The sequence below is a fragment of the Mastacembelus armatus genome, chromosome 17, assembly GCF_900324485.2.
Source record: "Mastacembelus armatus chromosome 17, fMasArm1.2, whole genome shotgun sequence".
NCBI classification, from domain to species: domain Eukaryota; kingdom Metazoa; phylum Chordata; class Actinopteri; order Synbranchiformes; family Mastacembelidae; genus Mastacembelus; species Mastacembelus armatus.
In genome coordinates this window covers 23,400,267-23,418,198 of record NC_046649.1, presented here as the reverse complement: position 1 = coordinate 23,418,198, position 17,932 = coordinate 23,400,267, and the positions used below count along the sequence as shown (strand labels likewise).

Sequence of the window (17,932 nt, the reverse complement as noted above, 5' to 3'; positions counted from 1 at the left end):
GAGAGATGAGCGCCTGGCGCCATGATACTGGACCGAGCAGAAGAGTCCAGAAGACCTGGGCTTACAAGCCGACAAGACTCAAACCTAAACATGAGCCTACTGAGCAGGCCTGAAGAAGCTACAATGCAAAATAAACATATTTAAGGTATGTGCAGACACTAAATACATCATCTATTAACTTCATCCTCAGGTAGACCCATAAACCTGCCTGCTTTAATTGATAATGGTAAAGTGCTTAACTTCTGCCTCACATAAGGGATGCCAACACGTCCAGAAGGAAGAAGGCCCCATGTGGATCCAATGTGAGTCCTTTGGCTGCTTTGAAGTCTCTCCATGTGAAAAAGCCAAAGCCATGTTAACCCTGGTTGTTGGTCTTTCTTTGTCCCACTCTCTCTGGGCTAAAGAACGCCGCCTCTTGGCTCTGGCAGCCACTGGTTCCCACTTTGAGCTGCAGAGACTCCTCCATGGCTGCTGTTGGAAACCACTACTGGCTTCTTCTGACCTTGGCCAGGTGGCAGGGGGGGCTCACTGATGGAGAGGACTTTACCAACACAGGGTGAACACGTGCGTTCAGCTGGATAACAGCCTCAGTTCATCACCTGCTGCATAATGGACAAAGTGTGACATTAAAATGAAGCTACAGCCATAAGGAGGTGGAGCAGGGACTGGTCTAAGTTTAGCTCCATCCTGCTCGGTAACAGACAGGTAAACTGAATCATCAGCACTTCGCTGTGTGAGATGGATGGCGTCATTAGACCGGGTCTCCTCTACTGGTCAGGAGTCCAGAGTGGCTCCCTGTGATAGGTCACCCACAGTGAAGGGCCGCTGGTCATCGAAGCTCACAGGTAACGAGGTGTGTGGACTGTCAACACTATTCACACCTTATTATCTGGCAAAACACAAGTTATAATGAGCGAGCTGGAGGCTGCAGCACAAACAACATCATTCTCCTCTGGGACACCACCCCTGGGTCCGTGTTGTCCTGGGTACGGTTGGATAATGACCCATGTGCAGAGGTTGGTCCAATAAGTGACTGATTGACTGGCAGCTGGTTAGAAAACTGGTTATTGTTGTGGGAGAATCCGCAGCTTGTGTTTGCCGTGTGTTGGGATCACACTCTGGAAAACTGATTGATTGATTAGTGACCAGTTCATAGTCAGGAGCAGCAGGAAGTGAAAGCTCTCACATTTCCACATAATAACGCAGTTTGTGCTTTGACCTCGTGGGACGTTATCAGGGAGACATGAGTTTAGCTAATGCTCCATATTTCATTTCATGATCCAGTCCACACTTCGTCCTGCCCGGTGTCATCCAGCAAATCCATTTCGAAGCCAATCACGGCTGCAGATTTATTTCCACCCGTGCCAGAGGCTGCGTCTACAATCTCTGGTTAATTTGAGGGTACAGGATTGCACTGTGGCTCTTTACTGTGTTTGATGGGGCCGGCTGAAGGACACCAAGTGGCTCCCGGTCATAAAAATGGAGATGATGAGAGCGGGGTGACGAGCACCTCCACCAGAGAGGAGGCAGAGCTCAGTAAAGCAGCGCTGCAGGCTGACGTGGTCATTACGGGTGAAGCTGCTCCGACTTCAACCTAAACTAAAGCTCAAGGAACAACTCGGTTCAGTCTGCTCCACACAGGAACACACACTGTTCATTATGTTTGGGGGTCAGTCCTAAAATCTTTCATGTGTTTCCAATGCCAGGAACTTTTTTTAAAATAATAGCAGGTAAGAGCAGCTAATGTAGTTTGTCGTTTGAGCCTGAATGCCTGAAGCTGAACGTGAACACTAGAGACAAAGACCCGTTCAGCTGAGCATTAACTGTTCTCACTTCTTGTCCCATTACGAGGCTGCAGCTCCGGTCAAGGTTACCTGAGGTCAGTCCTCGGCCTTTAGCGGCGAGAGCGCTATCATCACCACGACTGACTGTTTAAAATACAAAGTGCATCTGTAATTAGGACAACAGGGACCAGATAAACCAGAGGCCTTTGAATATGTGCATATTGGACTCAAGGCCGATACTTGACTTTGATAAATGCACAAACACACACAGACCATGCAGCTGTGCTGCCAGTCGCAGTGTGGGACGTATTAATATTACAACCTGTCTGTTACCCCCAGCTAAATACTTTTTCTATCACTCAGCAAAATGTTTACAGACACAGGGAAGGTCTCGGTCACGTCTGTAGTTCAGCTCAGTCAATTCACACGCATCGTTTCTTCTGCTGCTGAGTCCGAACAAGGACTTGAGGTGTTTGCTGCTTATCTGTGCACATGGACAACTTTCAGGCAGAATCTGATGTGGAGCAACCAGAACCCTGAGCAAACACCGGTGTCACCAGTGACCGTGCTCAGGCTGCAGTGGCAGAGAATTCAATTACATGGTAGAAGACTGTATTAACATTACTGTATGTAACACTCAGCTGGACTGAGCATCACAATGTTCCTCCTCCCTCCTCCTGTTCAGGTCTGTCATTATGGTTGTAAGGTTTTTATCAAAATGTCTTTTTATCATCAAAATATGAAGCTGCTGCAGAAAGAGACGTCGAATAAAACCTGTACCTCTGAGCGTCCTGAGCCGAGCTGCTGCGTCTGTTTTGACGAGCTCTGGGTGGACGTGAGACGCTCGTCGTCACTTTGATTTCACCTTCAGCCTAAAACACACATCAGAGGAAGAAACATGTTTATTCCGATACTTTGCAGCTCCTGCATTTTAATTGGGGAAGTGTTTACCGGGGCTGCGGTGCAGGACGTGTCAGAAGCCATATGGAGGATTAATAGCAACAGCTCCGACTCTGCAGTGTCAGCACCTGTCTCTCTTTATAGACACTATAAAGAGTTCCTTCATTAAACCTCAGAGAGCAAACTGCCTGATCCTCACTGGCATCACACAACCAGCAAAGAGCAAAGTCAGAATGTAACAAAGGTTAATGAGATTTCTCTCAACTTTTATCTGAAAAATGTGATTTTACTTCTTCACTGACGTCGCCAACAGGATTGAGACTCTCAGACAAAGAACATCAACCTTCTCCTCAGAAAACAACCAGGCAAACCAGGTGATCAGGCAAGTTAGGACCTACAGAACTGTTTTATTATAACTGAGTAAAAGCACTAACATGAAAATGTTCATTATATTATTGATGCATTAATTCAAACAAAACTTTAATGCTGCAGCTGTTTCTAATTTTAATGAGGGTCATTTCTATGTGACAGCTCAGGCTGACTGGAAGCTGGTCTGGGGTGTTAGATAATAACTGAAGTGTTTTTATTACAGGCAGCTGGAGAGAGAACAGGAAAGAAGGAGCGGGATGCAAACTGGACTGACTGAGGAGGATGGGTGGCATCTGATCCTCATAAAGTCTGAGAAAGCTGAAGTTCTGAAGAGACCTGAGGGCGTCACCACAGCAATTAGGACTCATGTCTCTACCACACGTCAGAAATAAATAAATGTGTGACGGTTCAGGCTCAGACAGGTGCCGTCGGTCTTGGAGCTGCTGTGTGACTGTACGTACCCGGGGCATGGTGAGGACCAGGTGTCCGGTGGTTTGGGATCTCTGAGCCGTTGAGCTGTCCGGCTTCACTTCAGCAGGCAGAACCACCTGAAATATCTGCAGAGTAAATTATTCATAACTTTAATTAGCAAGATTAATGCGCTGATCTGGCACCGACGCCGTCCCAGTGTGTCAAATGACTTTAATCATTACTGGCTCTTTTTTTAGACACACTTTCCAGAAAAGACTTGGGAGAGAGACCAAAATAGCTCCGACTGAGAACGGTGGCAATCAATCACTGGGGCGAAATCCTGTGACAACCAAAATGATCCATGTGGGAGGAGAAAATGGGCATGAAATCAGACTTTTCCACTTGGTGAACTGATCGTTCTGAGGGGCTTTAGTGGAGACTGTGCTAACAGCAGGCAAAGAAGGAAAACTCCAAAATGCCACCTGTCCCTGAACTCCTCTGCTTGGCTGACATGATATACACAGATGGCTCCTCCAGTCAATTCCCCCTACTCCTCTAAATGACTTCATATTAAGACCAGAGTTTACAGGCCTGAGTTGATGTATGACCGTGTAAATCACCCCACCCGTCCAATCACACTGACCTCCAGCATAAAACAAATATCCATAATTACACTAATGGCTTACGGCAGAGCCAAGACATTCATGACTCTGGCAGTGAGGCTGAAGAAGTCCGACCTGGCGGATCTCCGCTAGGAGGTGAAAACAGGAGCGGAAACAAAAAATGACACCTCTGGGATTTATGAGAGGCCAAACAGCAGTTTAATCAGGCGTAAAGGTCACTGTGGTCTGTTTGTGGAGATTAAAATCCTCGGCGCTGCTGAGGGAAACACCGTCGCTGCATAGCTGGAGGTAAAATGTGGTTACAACGACATGCAGAACTGAGCCTCCCTCCACAATAAACCACAGTCAGACCTCAGCAGATCTCATGCAGGGCTGGAAATGAATACCTGACTCAAGATAAACACTGCTCAACTTCTGCTGACAGTGACTCTTCACTTCTGGCAGGAAACCCAGTAAATTACAGCTTGATTTTATTCTGAACACCCACACTTCAGCTGATAAATCTGAGGCTTTACCACAGAGAGAGAGAGTGTCCTTCCTCCACTGGACAGCTGCTCTTTTTGGGAAAAGTTCACAGCCGGGAAATGACTCCACAGCAGGTGTAATAAACTCCCCCATAAAAGTATCACAACGTCAGGTCTGATGATTCAGCAGCTTCTCACAGCCTTTTATTTTCTCTAAAGCCGAGTCCTCACTCATCACACTTCCCTCAGCATCATCTTCATGAATTCACAGCAGCCTGTGCTCAGATGAATAAATCCACACTGTTGACAAACGATATTATATTAGGAGGCTGCTACAGGACTGTGGGAACATGAAGGAGCAGGAGAAACAAAAGTCAAACAAAGAGTCTGAACCTTAAGAAGTCCAATTAGAAAATTTAGCAGGCAGAAATTGAATTTTAGAGCTGAATATTCACTCAGCGGAAAGAAATAGGGTGACATGACATGACAGCTAAAGACCCAAAGCTATGGTGACAAAAAGGAGACAAGGTTTGGAAAATAAAAGAAAGAACTGCAGTTTTTAGTGAGTTTGAGACACCCACGGTTTTTTATAAACTGGATCCAGATATCAGAACCCACGCCAAATAAAAACAGGCTCCACATAGTCCCAAAAAGTCAAACTATCTGCATCCTGTTTAGTCTGAAAACACTTTTATACATCACAGCAATATCTGTAATATCTGTGTTTTAAAAAAACACATAATCACCATCTCCCCTCAGAGCGACAAGCAGAAACATCACTGTTAGAGTGAAGAAGAATTAACTCAAGAGGACGTTTGGGTTTTCTGAGACCCCGGTTCACATCAGTCATCCCGGTGTAAGAACGGTTCCACGTTTCTCAGGAACAGCAGGACAGTGAATGGGAGATGCTGTTGATGCAGCCGGTAAATGCAGCTGGGCTGACTCTGCCGAGTGTGACGTTAACGCTGGGCCGTGTGCCTGCTGCTGTCTGCAGGAGAAGATCTTTGACTTGTCAGCTGCATAGAAACACCTCACAGTGAGAAACCAGAGCTGGACCGTTACACTGCAGGTTACAAACATCACGCAAACTCACACATCAACTCAGCTCAGCAAAATCTAGGAAATATAACCTGCTAACCCATGAATGCTTCTGCTGGTGTAAGATAAAAGGTCAGTGGTTTGAATCCACAACAGTCTGGAACATGAGTGAGAGATGAGATGAGTTTCCTTCCAGCTACTGTTGCAGTGCCCTTGAGCAAGTTTAGTGGCTGACAGCAGCAGCAGCTGTGATTAGACTGGTTAGACTGGAGAGCTTCCAGTGTGAACATGTGGGGAAGGAAACCTTAAGAAGTTAAAGTTCTTTAGGCCTTGAATCAGAAATGAATCAGCACTAAACTCATGTAAACATCTATGATGGAAAAAGCTGCAGAGAAAAACCAACAGATTTCTATATTTCAATTACAGCAGCTGCTCTTTTTAATTGAGTTCATGCATTAGTTGAAAAGTTCATAGCACGCAGACAAAACAGTGCTGGAGAAACACTTGATGTGCTGCCACATCCTAAAGGTTATCAGCCTATCTACCTGTAGCTGCACTACATACCTTTCCTTTGACGCTGACTCGGACGTACGTCGGCTGAACGTCCACGTCCATCAGGGAGGTGTCCATGTGTCTGCGAGGGGAGGGGCAAGAAAACATGATGTGGATGTAGCTGATGCCGAGAGGCACCGGTCGGCACAGTTTGGACTTCGAACCTCCCTCTAGTGAAGGATTTACAGCTTCCTCCCTCAGCACCTGCAGGTGTCAATGTGACTGGTGGTCTGGGACTGTGTGGCAGCCCCGTGACAGACCGGTCACCTGTAACCTCCCTCACTCAAAGTCAGCGCCCCTGACCCTCTGAAGGATAAGTGCATGTAGCTGATGGATGAATTTTCCACTGGGATTTATAAAGTGCTTTATCTAAAATATGAGTCGAGGTGCTGAACATGCAGGAAGAACAGCAGCTACGGTGAGTCTGTCTGCTGTGTGATGAACTGATGATTGCACAAATGACTTTGAAGTGACTACAAATAAAAAATCCACAGATATTTTTATTTTATTAATGAGGCTGCTGAGGGTGAGTGTACTGTATCCCACCTGTACACTGCCAGGTCCAGGACAGTCGTGTTGTTTTCTTCATCTTCAGTCAGGGAAAAGTCCAGCCTGTCAGTGCACACACACAAAAACAGAACTGACTCTGTGCCCACACTTCAATTATCTCCAACACCTCAGCTTTACTGAACAGTTCAGCTGCTTTCAGGGCTCTGGCACTCAGTGGCAACTCCACAACCCACAGCGTTTAAACTCAGAACTGAAATTTTAAATGCTCTCAGTGATTCTCACGGTGCTTCGACTTCAGCTGACACTTCAACTCCTTTCGGTTCAGAGAGGATCTGTCTCTAACGAAGCTGCTGTGTTTAACAGGTTGACTCAAGTAAAAACAACAACAGTGCACCGTCCTCTCATCGCAGCCTCAACAGAAAAGCTGTAAATCGTACAGCACACGGTTCAGGTAACCAGCAGCATCTTGTCTCACTTCATACTTGGGCTCATTGACGTTCATGACTCGTCCATCGGCAGTGATCAGTGTCCTCGGGGCCTTCGGCTTCTTCTCTTTCTCCCTGAGTGAAAACAGCAAAGCGTGAGTACAGACTGTAGAGCAGCAAGCTCCACCTGAAGCTTCACAGTTGAACATAAACATTTTAAATTTGTCACAGTTTGCAGGAAACGAGAAAAGTCTAGAAAAGGTCTGCGCCCTCTGTGCACTTAAACCATTTCTTAAGCTGAGCCCTCCTCACAGCCCCAGGAGGGAAAGCACAGGTCTAAACTGTACCTTTAATAAACTCCACACTGCCAAGATACAACAAAACACCACAGTGATCATTTATAAAGCTGTATTTTTTAAACTGAGGCCACTCAGAGCGTCTCTCCACAGACCTCCACCTCTGAGACTTTCTTCTCGTCACCATCTGCTGCTCTCTCTCCATTAACCACATGGAGCAGGTCGGGACACAGGCAGGGAAACACACTCTTGACAAATGTCCATCTATTAGGAGCTGCAGACCAATGCAGGAGGGTCGGTCGTCACGACCTCTGCAGCCGTATATCAGCCGGTGGGCGAGTGTGATGGCATGTTCAATGTGCTGAACTCCAGGATGTTAAGTTCACGTTTTTATTAGAGCAGTGGGCAGAGATCTGTAATGGGTTTAAGTGGTTCTGTGGGGCTGAGTGGTTACATGAGACACTAACACATCCATTACCACTGAGGCCATCTGTGTTAGAGTCATGCAACATCTGAGTGCTCTGATTTCCACAGTAGGAATTAGGGTCAATAAGTCATCATTACTCTTGCTTTGTATTTTTGAAATAAATGTCTTCAGTTTTTCAGTTTCCACTACCCCCTGGTGGCCAAAACGTTGGTATTTTAAAACAACTGAGCCAAGACGACCAGCTGAGACCAGACCATGAGATGCAACAGACATAGTGAAGATTAGAAAACAGGGTAAATCAGATGAATTGATCATGAAAATGACCAATTCTTTGTCTTTCCAGAGGACAACTGGCTCTCATACCTCAGGTCTCTGAACTAGACAAAGGTAAATCTGTGACTTGTGAGTTACACCTTCTCATTTCAACATTTATCAACAAACCAGGTGATACCTGATGAAGAGAATCTACATCTCATCCATGCACATCAGCTCTGAGTTCCCCTGGAACTTAAAGCTTGGCTGTGTTTCTAAGTTCAGTCCTGCAGGCCGCAGGTTGGGCACAGCGGCGTCTCCTGCCTGACCTCATCACAGAACCAACCACAGGAGCAGGGAATTCATCTTTGCTGACATTCCAGTGGTGCCGTGTCTGCAGGCATCAAGTCAGCGCGCTTTGACAGCCACGTGCAGGGAGACGATAACAAAGGCAGCACCCTGATTTTCTGCTTGGACAGCATGCAGGCCTGAGAGGTTTCTGTGGTGTGGGTTAGGAAGAGGACTGTCACTGGCTTCTGGGTTTTATTGGCTTTCTTCAAATCAGGCCTTTCCAGGCCTATAACCTGCCCCCTTATCAGTACAAAGGGTTTGCTTCTGCCATTTCATTTCAGGTAAATACTCCTGATGAATAAATTATCAGAAAGCTGATGTTAGATGAAGTATTTTCTATGTTCGTTCAGAAAAAGTCTGTTTTGGAGATTCAGGTGCAGACCTTTAAGATTCAAAAACTAAAAAAACAATATTTTAATTTGATGCTACACTTTAGAAAGCAGAAGCAGTTATCAGAGGCCTGATTCCACACAAAGCCCGAGCACAGATGAGCCTCCTGTGGGCAGCGGTGAGAGCAGCTCTACAGCAGCGTACTTCTGCTGCATTCGTCAGACTCCGCTCATGGAGTCATGACTCTGGCTGGAGGTGTTATGAAAACCGAACGCCTGAGTCAGTGCTGGGTCCCTGGGTCAGTGGGGCAAGAGGAGGGTGAACACAAATGACAAAGCTTTTCCCCAGAGTGAAAAATGAACAGACAACAGATCTGTCAAACTTTCCACATACAGTCACTGAGCAACAGCCGCGGTGCTGGTCTGTAGCTTCCAGTCCAGTCAGCATCACAGATCTCAGGGCTGAGCAGGCACAGTGCTCCACATGAACCACCACCAGTCACAGTGCAACTCCACAGCCTTTACAACTGGGTTTAATTACACAGACATGAGGAATTCTCAAATATAAGGCACTTTGATAATACTAAGGCTAAGTCACATATATATTTTATAGTTCTCACAGTCATAACTGCACTTTGAACAGCATTTACTAAGATTTACTAAGAATACACTGACCCAACTGTTTCTCTCCCTCTACCAATTCTGGTTCCTCAGCTCAGGGAATCTGCTGAAACTGAAGATGATCCAATATGAGCATTTTCTTTTTCAACAATTTAACCCTGCTAGAGTTGATGTTTTGGCCACTTCTAATCAAAACACATATAACTTTAAGACGATATTACAAACAGCAGCTACATTTAGAGCAGGTTTTGTTTCCGACTGATGAATCTCAGTCCAACTGGACTATTATTATTATTCTGAAGATGCATTAACGTGTTAAAGTTACAGTTACAGTTCTGGCTTCTCAACATATCACAGAAAAAACCTTCCTCCCTGTCAAGGGCAAGTCAGGCTGAGCCAGACTGATTCCTGCTCATAACAAGAGGAAAGATGTGGCCGAGCTGGTGTAACTTTACAGGATTTTCACTTCGACTATCAAACATATTTTACAGCTGCGAGGCCGAGATGTTGGCTCTGATATCAGTGGGAAAAGAACTGGTCACCTCATCATACCTGATTTCTACCACCTGTTTTAATGCATATAAAGGATCTCAAAATTGATTTTTTTGTTGATTTTATGGAATAAAAACAGAAAAATGAAAAATGTTAGTTCCAGTTAATATACTATGTAAAGGAAGCCAATATCTGCTGGCTTATCTTCATAAAGCAGGATTTGTATCTGCTCTCACCACTAGGGGACACTACAGGCTGATCTGAGCAGAATCCAGTCTGAAATGTGGACACACAAAATCAGTTAAACTTATTGGTGAAAATCAATTTAAAGGCAGATGAGGATTGTTGGTGTGTTTTGATGTGTCTGTTACGAGTCTCTGCTGGACCACGACATGAAATCCTTGTGTTGTGTGTAACTGTTGTCGGGATCTCCTCACACTCACAGCTGCCACACACACTCACACCGTGTGTGTGTGTGGCAGTGTGTTAGAAAGACTAACACAACACAGTTAGAAGTTAATGTGCAACACACACACCCAATTATCACCCCAGCAAGAGGGTCACCTTAAGGGTGGGCGCTAATTAGCAGCATGGCGGGAAAATTAATCAGACTTCAACATACTTTGCCAACTCACTCCCAACCAGTGAGACACACTGCAGCTGATTCATGTACAAACACACCTGACGTTACATGTGGCCCAGGAGGGCGCTGGCAGTGACCGCAACGTTAACGACACAAAACCAGGCGGGAAATAGAAAGTCTCTTTCTCCGAATCTAAAGGTTGATTCATGGCAACTGGACTTTTAGTTTTTAGGTCGAAACGTTTCACCACTCGCTTCATCAGTCTGAGAGAAGGCTGGTATGGAAACTCCAATTTGTCGTCCAGGTTGGTTTCACTCCACCCCTAGTCCCATAGGCTCGTTAGGTGAACTATGCAAATGGGGTGACAGTCTTTAGACCCACACTGCTGAGTTGGTTTCAGGGGGCAGGTGAGGGTTGTTAGGATTTAATGGTTGAATGTGTCCTCCCTGCAGGACATTTGATGTGTTCCTTAATTTCCTGGGAATAGATGCAGGTTCAAATGGAAAAATGACCAAAATGTGATTTGTGTGTGTGTGTGTTTCTAAGATCTCCTTCTGTGAGCAGGCTCTGTGTTGTTGTAGTGAAGCACGGGGCTGTAGCTGCAGCACAAACTCACAGAAAACTTCTCCACTGATATTTACATTTTTCAATCATGTGCGTGGACATAAACAGGACAAAACAGCACCTTCCCCAAACCTTCCCCCATATTCAGTTACAATCTGTCCACATACTTTTGGCCACGAATAGACCTGCTGAGCACAGATGGGACATGGTTGATGTTACAGTAACATCCAGTGGCCAGAGCAGCAAACTGCAGCCAAGCACCTGATCCTCATCGGTTTCCATTTCATCAACTTAAAAAATAAAAAGCATTAGACAGTAATTGTGGTGTGTGCAAAGGTTTGACCCCTAAGGTGAGTGCAGAGCTTGGAAACACACACACAGATCCTATTTTGGTCATTTTCCCATTTGAACCTGCATCATGAATATTATTGCTCCTCAGGGGCTGACCTTACTTCTCTTTAGTTCAAAAACCAACCATGAAACTCTGAGGTACCTAAGCTTTTACATCCAGCTGGACATAGATGACGTTTTAAGAAGTTAATCTGTGTGAGGTCTCCTACTCACTAGAGATGAGAAGAAGTTTGCAGCTCAGACTTGAGGCATTTCTGTAGCAGGAAGTTAGATTCTTTAAACTCTGAAATATTTATCTCTTATTGCATGCACAGCATTTTTACGTTCACTCAACGCAAACAGCACAGCTGCAGTGTGAGTGAAGGGTTTTAATCTGATCAGATGAAACTGCACCAAAAACAAAAAGGACAGCTGACAGAACTTACTTCTCCTTTGCCCTCTTCTTGTCCTCTAGGTGGCGATGCACCTCCAGACGAGATTCGGGGGTGAACGTACAGGGCGTATGCCAGAACTCCCTCTCCTGCTGCTCCTCGTCTAATTCAGGGGTGATGGTCTCCACCTCCTGGTTCTCCTTATTCTCCTCCAGCCCTGGACTACAGACAGAGGAGACTGACTATGATGTTTCCCAGGTCAAACTTCAGGCTGCAGTTACGTGTCCATCACAAAGCCGTGGGCGAAGGTGCTCACACTGTGTTGTTGATGTCAGTGTACCAGCGGCCGTCAAACCCTGGCTTCCTCTCCTTGTTTCCTTTCTCCTCTCCTGCCTCCTTCCTCTGTGCCTCCTCTTTCTCCCTGGCTCTCCTCCTCAGGTATTCTCTCTCCTGCTCCCAGACTCGTCTCTTCACCTCCTCCAGTCCCTGTGAAGCTCGAATCCTCTCAGACCGGCTGATCTCCGTCCCGTCCAGACACTGAGGACACAGACAAACAGCAGGGAGTCAAACTGACGACAGGAACAGCCCATGATGCTGTGAATATGAATGGGGGTCAGTAAAAGAAACAGAAGTGAATAACAGTAAAATTAGTCTTGTTATTGAAGTCACATTTTTTAGAGAAGTGAGAAACATTGGCAGTGATTCTACAGCCTAACTGCAGCCCTGCTCTGTGGGGAATGCAGGTGAGGTTACCTTGAGCTGAGGCAGAGAGGCCACCACGTACTGCCTGTAGCCCTCAAACTCAGTGCAGGGGTTCCCCACCAGGAACAGCTCTCTGAGGTGGATGTTGTGTTTCAGAGACTCCAGGCTGCTCAGACGGCCCACGAAGTTCACCGTCAGGTCCAGCTTCTGCAGGCTCTCACAGCCTGAAGACAGAGGGCAACACCACGGCCACATTGAGACAGGCAGAACTTAAATCAATCAATCAATCAAACATTATTTGTATAGCCCCTTACATCAGCCATGGAGGGACCAACGTGATTTACATCAGTGCAATATAAGAAAATGAACAATAGAATAACAAGCCAATAGTTAAAATATACAACAAAAGTGTCACAGTAACTGTCTGAAAATATCTAGATCTGATCCGTTCTTTACACTGATACCTGTCCTGGCTTAGTTTCACATCAAATCTCACCTTATCATGTAAAATTATATTTATTGCCAACAAAATATAGTGATGAGTGACTTTTTAGTTAACAGATGAGTAATTTAAGTCATTTATCGGGTAAGATAATATTTGTGAGGGTTTAATGCTTTTCTGTTGTAAAGACTAGAGGTCATATATTACATCGTAAGAGTCATTTATTTTTTTACAGTTGAAAGTTTCATTAATTAATCAAAACTATCCATAAATTAGTAACATGGTCCCAGTTCTTGGCCTTCATACAATTAAACACTGCAAGTGCAGTTCCCAATCACATTTCCAGTAGAAACATCTTAGACCCATAACAGGGACCCAGCTGTGTCTCCATACTGACCTTCAAGGTTTTCAATCACTTCAATGTTGTTTAAGGCCAGATTCAAATACTCCAGTTTCTTCAGGCGCCCGAGATTCTCTAGGTGAAAAACAGGAATAATAGTTAATAATTGATGATTAGATAATCGAAAGACGTCTATATGACCGCTGGCCGATCACTGATGTCTCACCTATCCTGGGGATGAGGTTGTTTTGCAGGTAGAGGATCCGGAGGTCCCTGCACCACCTGTCGATGTGTTCGATCCTCTCAATGTCCTGCTGATGCAGAGAAACTTCCTCCAGCGAGAAGATCTGACACTCGTTGTGCTCGGCCCGCCGGCGGATCATGCCCTCTGTGACTGGATGGAACCACACAAAAAGGACAGGACATATGAAACCTTTGTAACAAAGTCTTAGAGCACACACAGACCCATGTGTATGGAGTTACACCTAGCTCCTAACTGGACTTTGGAAGTGATTTTGTGGAGAAGAGGACTGTGGCCCCCCATCTCTTACAGCCAAGGTGAACATTACTGTAATTCTTCCAATGTACATGTATAATATAATATGGTCCAACAGAACAGACAACATGGATAAACTGGGATGGAATCGCACTACAAAGCACCATTTATTGTTTCCATCATGGATTTTTGGTTCGTGCCTTCATGTGTCTGCAGGTGACACTTATTAGCTTTGGCTAGTTAGTTAGCTAGTTAGCTAATTTAACAACACGAGAACTGAGCTAAATGCTATTACTGTAAGATTAGCTAGTAGTAGTTGGAATATTTCGTGGTCTTTGGCCTAATTAATCCACAAATGTGGTCTGAAAATTAACACGTTAGCCTTTATTAGCACACTAAATGTACAGTAGTTAGCTAGTTAGCTAGCTGTAGCATTAACGGTGTCCTCACTCGCTTCAAAAACCTCATTTCTAGTTAGTTGGTTACAAATATGAGTGAAAATAAACTTTGCATTGATTACTAATAATGACAATAATGTAGATAAATATTATAGAGGTACATTTAATAAGTTATTTGGGTTTTTTTGTTCTTTTTTTTAACTTACTGTAAACCATCCTCTTTGTTGTCAGGCGTTCCTATGGAAACCGAACTGCTGCTACATTCATGTACTGTAGGAAATACAACAACTATAAAACTGAAGCGGTGACTCATATCTAAAGGAAAAAAATATTTGTGTACATAATCGGTGTTTCAGTGTATTAGTACGAAGTATAGTTCAGGTCAATACATCTTTTCTTTCCTTCTTCCCAAACTATATCTTAATATTTAATGCGCTAGTCTTAAAACACGCCACATGAAAGCTGTATTTTACAAGTGGTACCCAAAGGTAGCACTCGTTAATTTACTCTGATTGGTCTTTTATTTTGAAAGTGGCGTTACGGAAGTTGTTTGGAGACACCGACCAACAACAAACAACGTCCGTCCGTCCATCCATCCCCAGACGGGGTCACTCGTCGCTCGGTCAGAACCAGGACGGACTGATCGGGAGCCGCCACCGAAAGCCGCTCTGTACTTTGCGGGTGTTAATTTAATTAACGTTTCGTTGGTGCCGTCTCGCGTCCCGTTATCATGACGCCGTACCGGGCGTTTCATTCCCAGCTGACGTCCATCATGGAGGCGCTGACCAAGGCGGCGGTGGCGGAGATCTGCGGGCTGGTGGACGACAGCTACGCCGTGTTGCAGCTGGAGATCTCCCGCAGCCACAAGGAGAACGAGGCGCTGAGGAGGAAGCTGGAGCTCATCGAGACCATCATCGCCCGGGGGCACAGGGGGGACGCCGCTCTCCTGGACTACGTCGACCCGGAGGAGGAATCCGGTGGGAGGCTGCAGGATTTCATCGTCGGTGAGTTCCGGCGGCCCCCGTGCAGACCCGCGGGGATCCAGTCATTGTGTGCGGCCCCAAGTTTCGATGATGCCGCTGATGGTGGCACTGAGCGCTACGCACCAAACTCTGTTGGAAAACTGTTCAGAAAGTATTTCCACCGGGAATTAGTTGGATCTGTTCTGATAGGTTCTTCTCAGTATCATGTGTAGGCCAGTCTTTTGGGTCATTTATAAATTCGGCATTGAGATAAAACTCCAAACTGCGTTCATTGTCAACTTCTCTAACCATTTTACCCAGAGGCCACAGCGACACCGATATAAAACTCAGGTTTAAACTTTTAGTTTTATTATTTTATTTAACTAAAATTCCCTGAGGTTTTTATGCCGAATTCAAGGCTTGATCTAAAATATTCCCATGAAGCATTGAGACACACGATGCAGAGCATGTGATGGTCAAACCATCCTTTCAAAAACTCACCAGTGCACTCAAGTAATGCACAAAGGTACAACTTTACATTTCTCCACTGTGGTATTGATACTTTTACTCAGGCACCATATTGGAATAATTCTTCCATCACTGACTGTGACCGTTAAAAGATTTTTTTATTCTTATATACAACAGTAACGTTTGTCGTGGGTTCTCCTGACTCACATACAGAACCTTTGTTTTTTTGTCTTGTCACCCAGAGCGTCCTGTTCCAACCGGTGTGGCCACCAAACAGCCAAAGGCAAATCTGAAGAGAAGAGTCTCTGCGACAGAGGCGACATCTGCAGCTACAGAGGTGAGAAAACATCAACATCAAGTTTCCCCATTTCCTCATCCTGTTTGTAAATCGCTCAAGTTAGAACCAGGTCGGTGTGAAAATTACTGTCACAGGTGGAGCCTTCATCTGGTCTGATCGATCACTTGAGGCATTTTATCAAATAAAAACCACCAAAGCTTGTTGGTTCCAGAGTCTTGATGTGAAGCTTTATTATATATTATTCTCAGATGTGAGAATATGATGTTTCTTTATCACATGTGAAAATGAAAGTTGTACGTTGTGAGTTAAATTTAATGCACAAAGATTCTGTAACTTGGATGCAAAGAAATATTTATCTCTGAGATTATGAACACATTCTAAAAGAGTCAGTCAGATCAGACCAGTGTTTCCTGCTCTCAGGACACTGTGTCAGCAGCTGCAGAGGAGCTGGACCATCAGGACGTCGTTTTGATAAAGGAGGAAACGGCAAAAGAGGAGGTGAACGACGACGACGACGACGACAGCACCAGTGAGCTGCCTCTCAATGAGGACGGTAAGAAAAAGATCCACAGTCCAAGATGTGATGCTGAATTTGCAGCTGTTCTCAAAATAAAAGATTCTGACCGGTCTGTGTCTGCAGGGGCGGCTGTGCAGGATCACAGTGAAGGGGTCTCTGGGCTGAGGGGCTCCACCTCAGCAACCGATATGAGGTTGTGGGATCAGAGCGGTAATGGCCTGTTGGGGCAGGTTCAGCACCAGGAACCACACAGTCCACCAGAGTCCCCGGGCCCCTCAGGGGTCGCTGAGAGCAGCTCATCAGATGTGTTGTTTGATGTGGCCTCAGAGTCGGACTGTGAAGCCGCACCTGCAGCATCATCGAGGAAGCCCTTTCTCCTCGGTCATGCAGGGAGTCCGGCCTTGCTGTCTGGGGCCTCTGAGCTGAAGCGGGGCATGTCTCTGATTGGTTCCCTCCCTTACGACACAGAGCTGGATCTGTGCGCCTCATGGACCAATCAGGGCCTGCCGAGCATGGTGCCCGTGCCTCATGGGCCGTACCTCAAAACAGATAACCGGCCAACACTCGCGGAGAAACTTGCGCCCGACTTGAACACTGTTGGTTTCCCTTTGGCACTAGCCCTTAGGGGCTCGAGACCGGACCCTCTGGACCTGAACAGGTACTGCAGGGACAGGCGCTTTGTCTGCAGCTACTGTGGCAAATGTTTTACATCATCACGGAGCCTGGAGACGCATGTGCGTGTTCACACTGGGGAGCGGCCATACAGCTGTGCTCAGTGCGGGAAGCGCTTCACGCAGTCGGGACACCTGAAGACGCATCAGAGCGTCCACACTGGAGAGCGGCCGTTCGCCTGCGAGCAGTGCGGCAAAAGGTTCGCTGGGAAGCAGAACCTGAGGATCCATCAGCAGAAACACCATATGGCAGAACGTGGTGCTGCTGCGGTTTAACTCTGCAGTCATGCTACAGAGGAAACCAGGTCCAGACTCTGACAGAGCAGAACCTTACTGCTGTTACTGGTACTAAGTTATATAGAGGTTTTTAAGTTGAACACAGTTTTAGTGAAAACAAGTTTTTCCATAGAAACTAAGTTCAGAGTGTCCTTGTTTTGTTAGGCCGAACATATTCTGATCTGTCTGACCTGCTTTGATAGAACACAGTGAGACTTCCGTCTGGTCCAGATCAGGACTGGGGCCCCTCTTACTGTAGAAAGCTGACACCTGTAGGAAGCTTGTGAACACTGACTGGTTGTTTCTCTGGAATTAAAAGTCCAGTCATGGATGAACAGATTGTTTCATTCAGTGTGTTATGTTTTGTTCATAGCACAGATTGGGACATGCAAGACTAAAGGTCTAACTAGGATCCGACGTGTTGATCAGCAGAAAATTACTCTGCAACTATTCTGACAAATGAATGTAAAGGTTTTAGTCATTTCTTATCTGTTGCTTCCAGCTCAACTGCAAGAAATATTTGCTTTTCTTTGTTATGGATGACAATAAACTAAACATTTGATTAAAGTTAAGGAATATTTTTAAATGTTTTAGTAAAAATATTTAATCAAGACATATATCTTGTTTTTATGAGCTTCTCAAGCTCACA

At 45.5% G+C, this 17,932-nt stretch overlaps 3 protein-coding genes across 16 annotated transcripts in view; 2 read left to right on the top strand and 1 right to left on the bottom strand.

Moving 5' to 3' along the window:
- LOC113134345 (zinc finger protein 62 homolog) overlaps positions 1-17,932 on the top strand; it is a 757,491-nt gene that overhangs the window by 507,338 nt on the left and 232,221 nt on the right. The gene's annotated exons all lie outside the window — the stretch shown is intronic.
- dnaaf11 (dynein axonemal assembly factor 11) overlaps positions 1-17,932 on the bottom strand; it is a 30,625-nt gene that overhangs the window by 3,184 nt on the left and 9,509 nt on the right. For 2 of the 5 annotated variants that reach the window (XM_026313744.1, XM_026313745.1), the window contains 11 exons: positions 14,298-14,342; positions 13,424-13,591; positions 13,255-13,332; positions 12,467-12,639; positions 12,030-12,250; positions 11,768-11,935; positions 7,134-7,211; positions 6,688-6,753; positions 6,154-6,223; positions 3,515-3,610; positions 2,565-2,656 (listed from right to left, as the gene is read on the bottom strand). In XM_026313744.1, coding sequence (XP_026169529.1) covers positions 2,565-2,656; positions 3,515-3,610; positions 6,154-6,223; positions 6,688-6,753; positions 7,134-7,211; positions 11,768-11,935; positions 12,030-12,250; positions 12,467-12,639; positions 13,255-13,332; positions 13,424-13,591; positions 14,298-14,307 — 1,220 coding nt within the window. In that variant the 5' untranslated portion in view covers positions 14,308-14,342. Of the gene's footprint in view, positions 1-2,564; positions 2,657-3,514; positions 3,611-6,153; positions 6,224-6,687; positions 6,754-7,133; positions 7,212-11,767; positions 11,936-12,029; positions 12,251-12,466; positions 12,640-13,254; positions 13,333-13,423; positions 13,592-14,297; positions 14,362-15,737; positions 16,065-17,932 lie in introns of those variants that run through there. The other 3 variants (XM_026313746.1, XM_033325655.1, XM_033325656.1) reach the window with 3 other exon arrangements.
- LOC117152741 (zinc finger protein 467-like) lies at positions 16,132-17,855 on the top strand. Its single transcript, XM_033325661.1, has 2 exons — positions 16,132-16,372; positions 16,460-17,855. The coding sequence occupies exon 2, from the start codon at positions 16,525-16,527 to the stop codon at positions 17,281-17,283; it is 759 nt and encodes a 252-aa protein (XP_033181552.1). The 5' UTR covers positions 16,132-16,372; positions 16,460-16,524; the 3' UTR covers positions 17,284-17,855.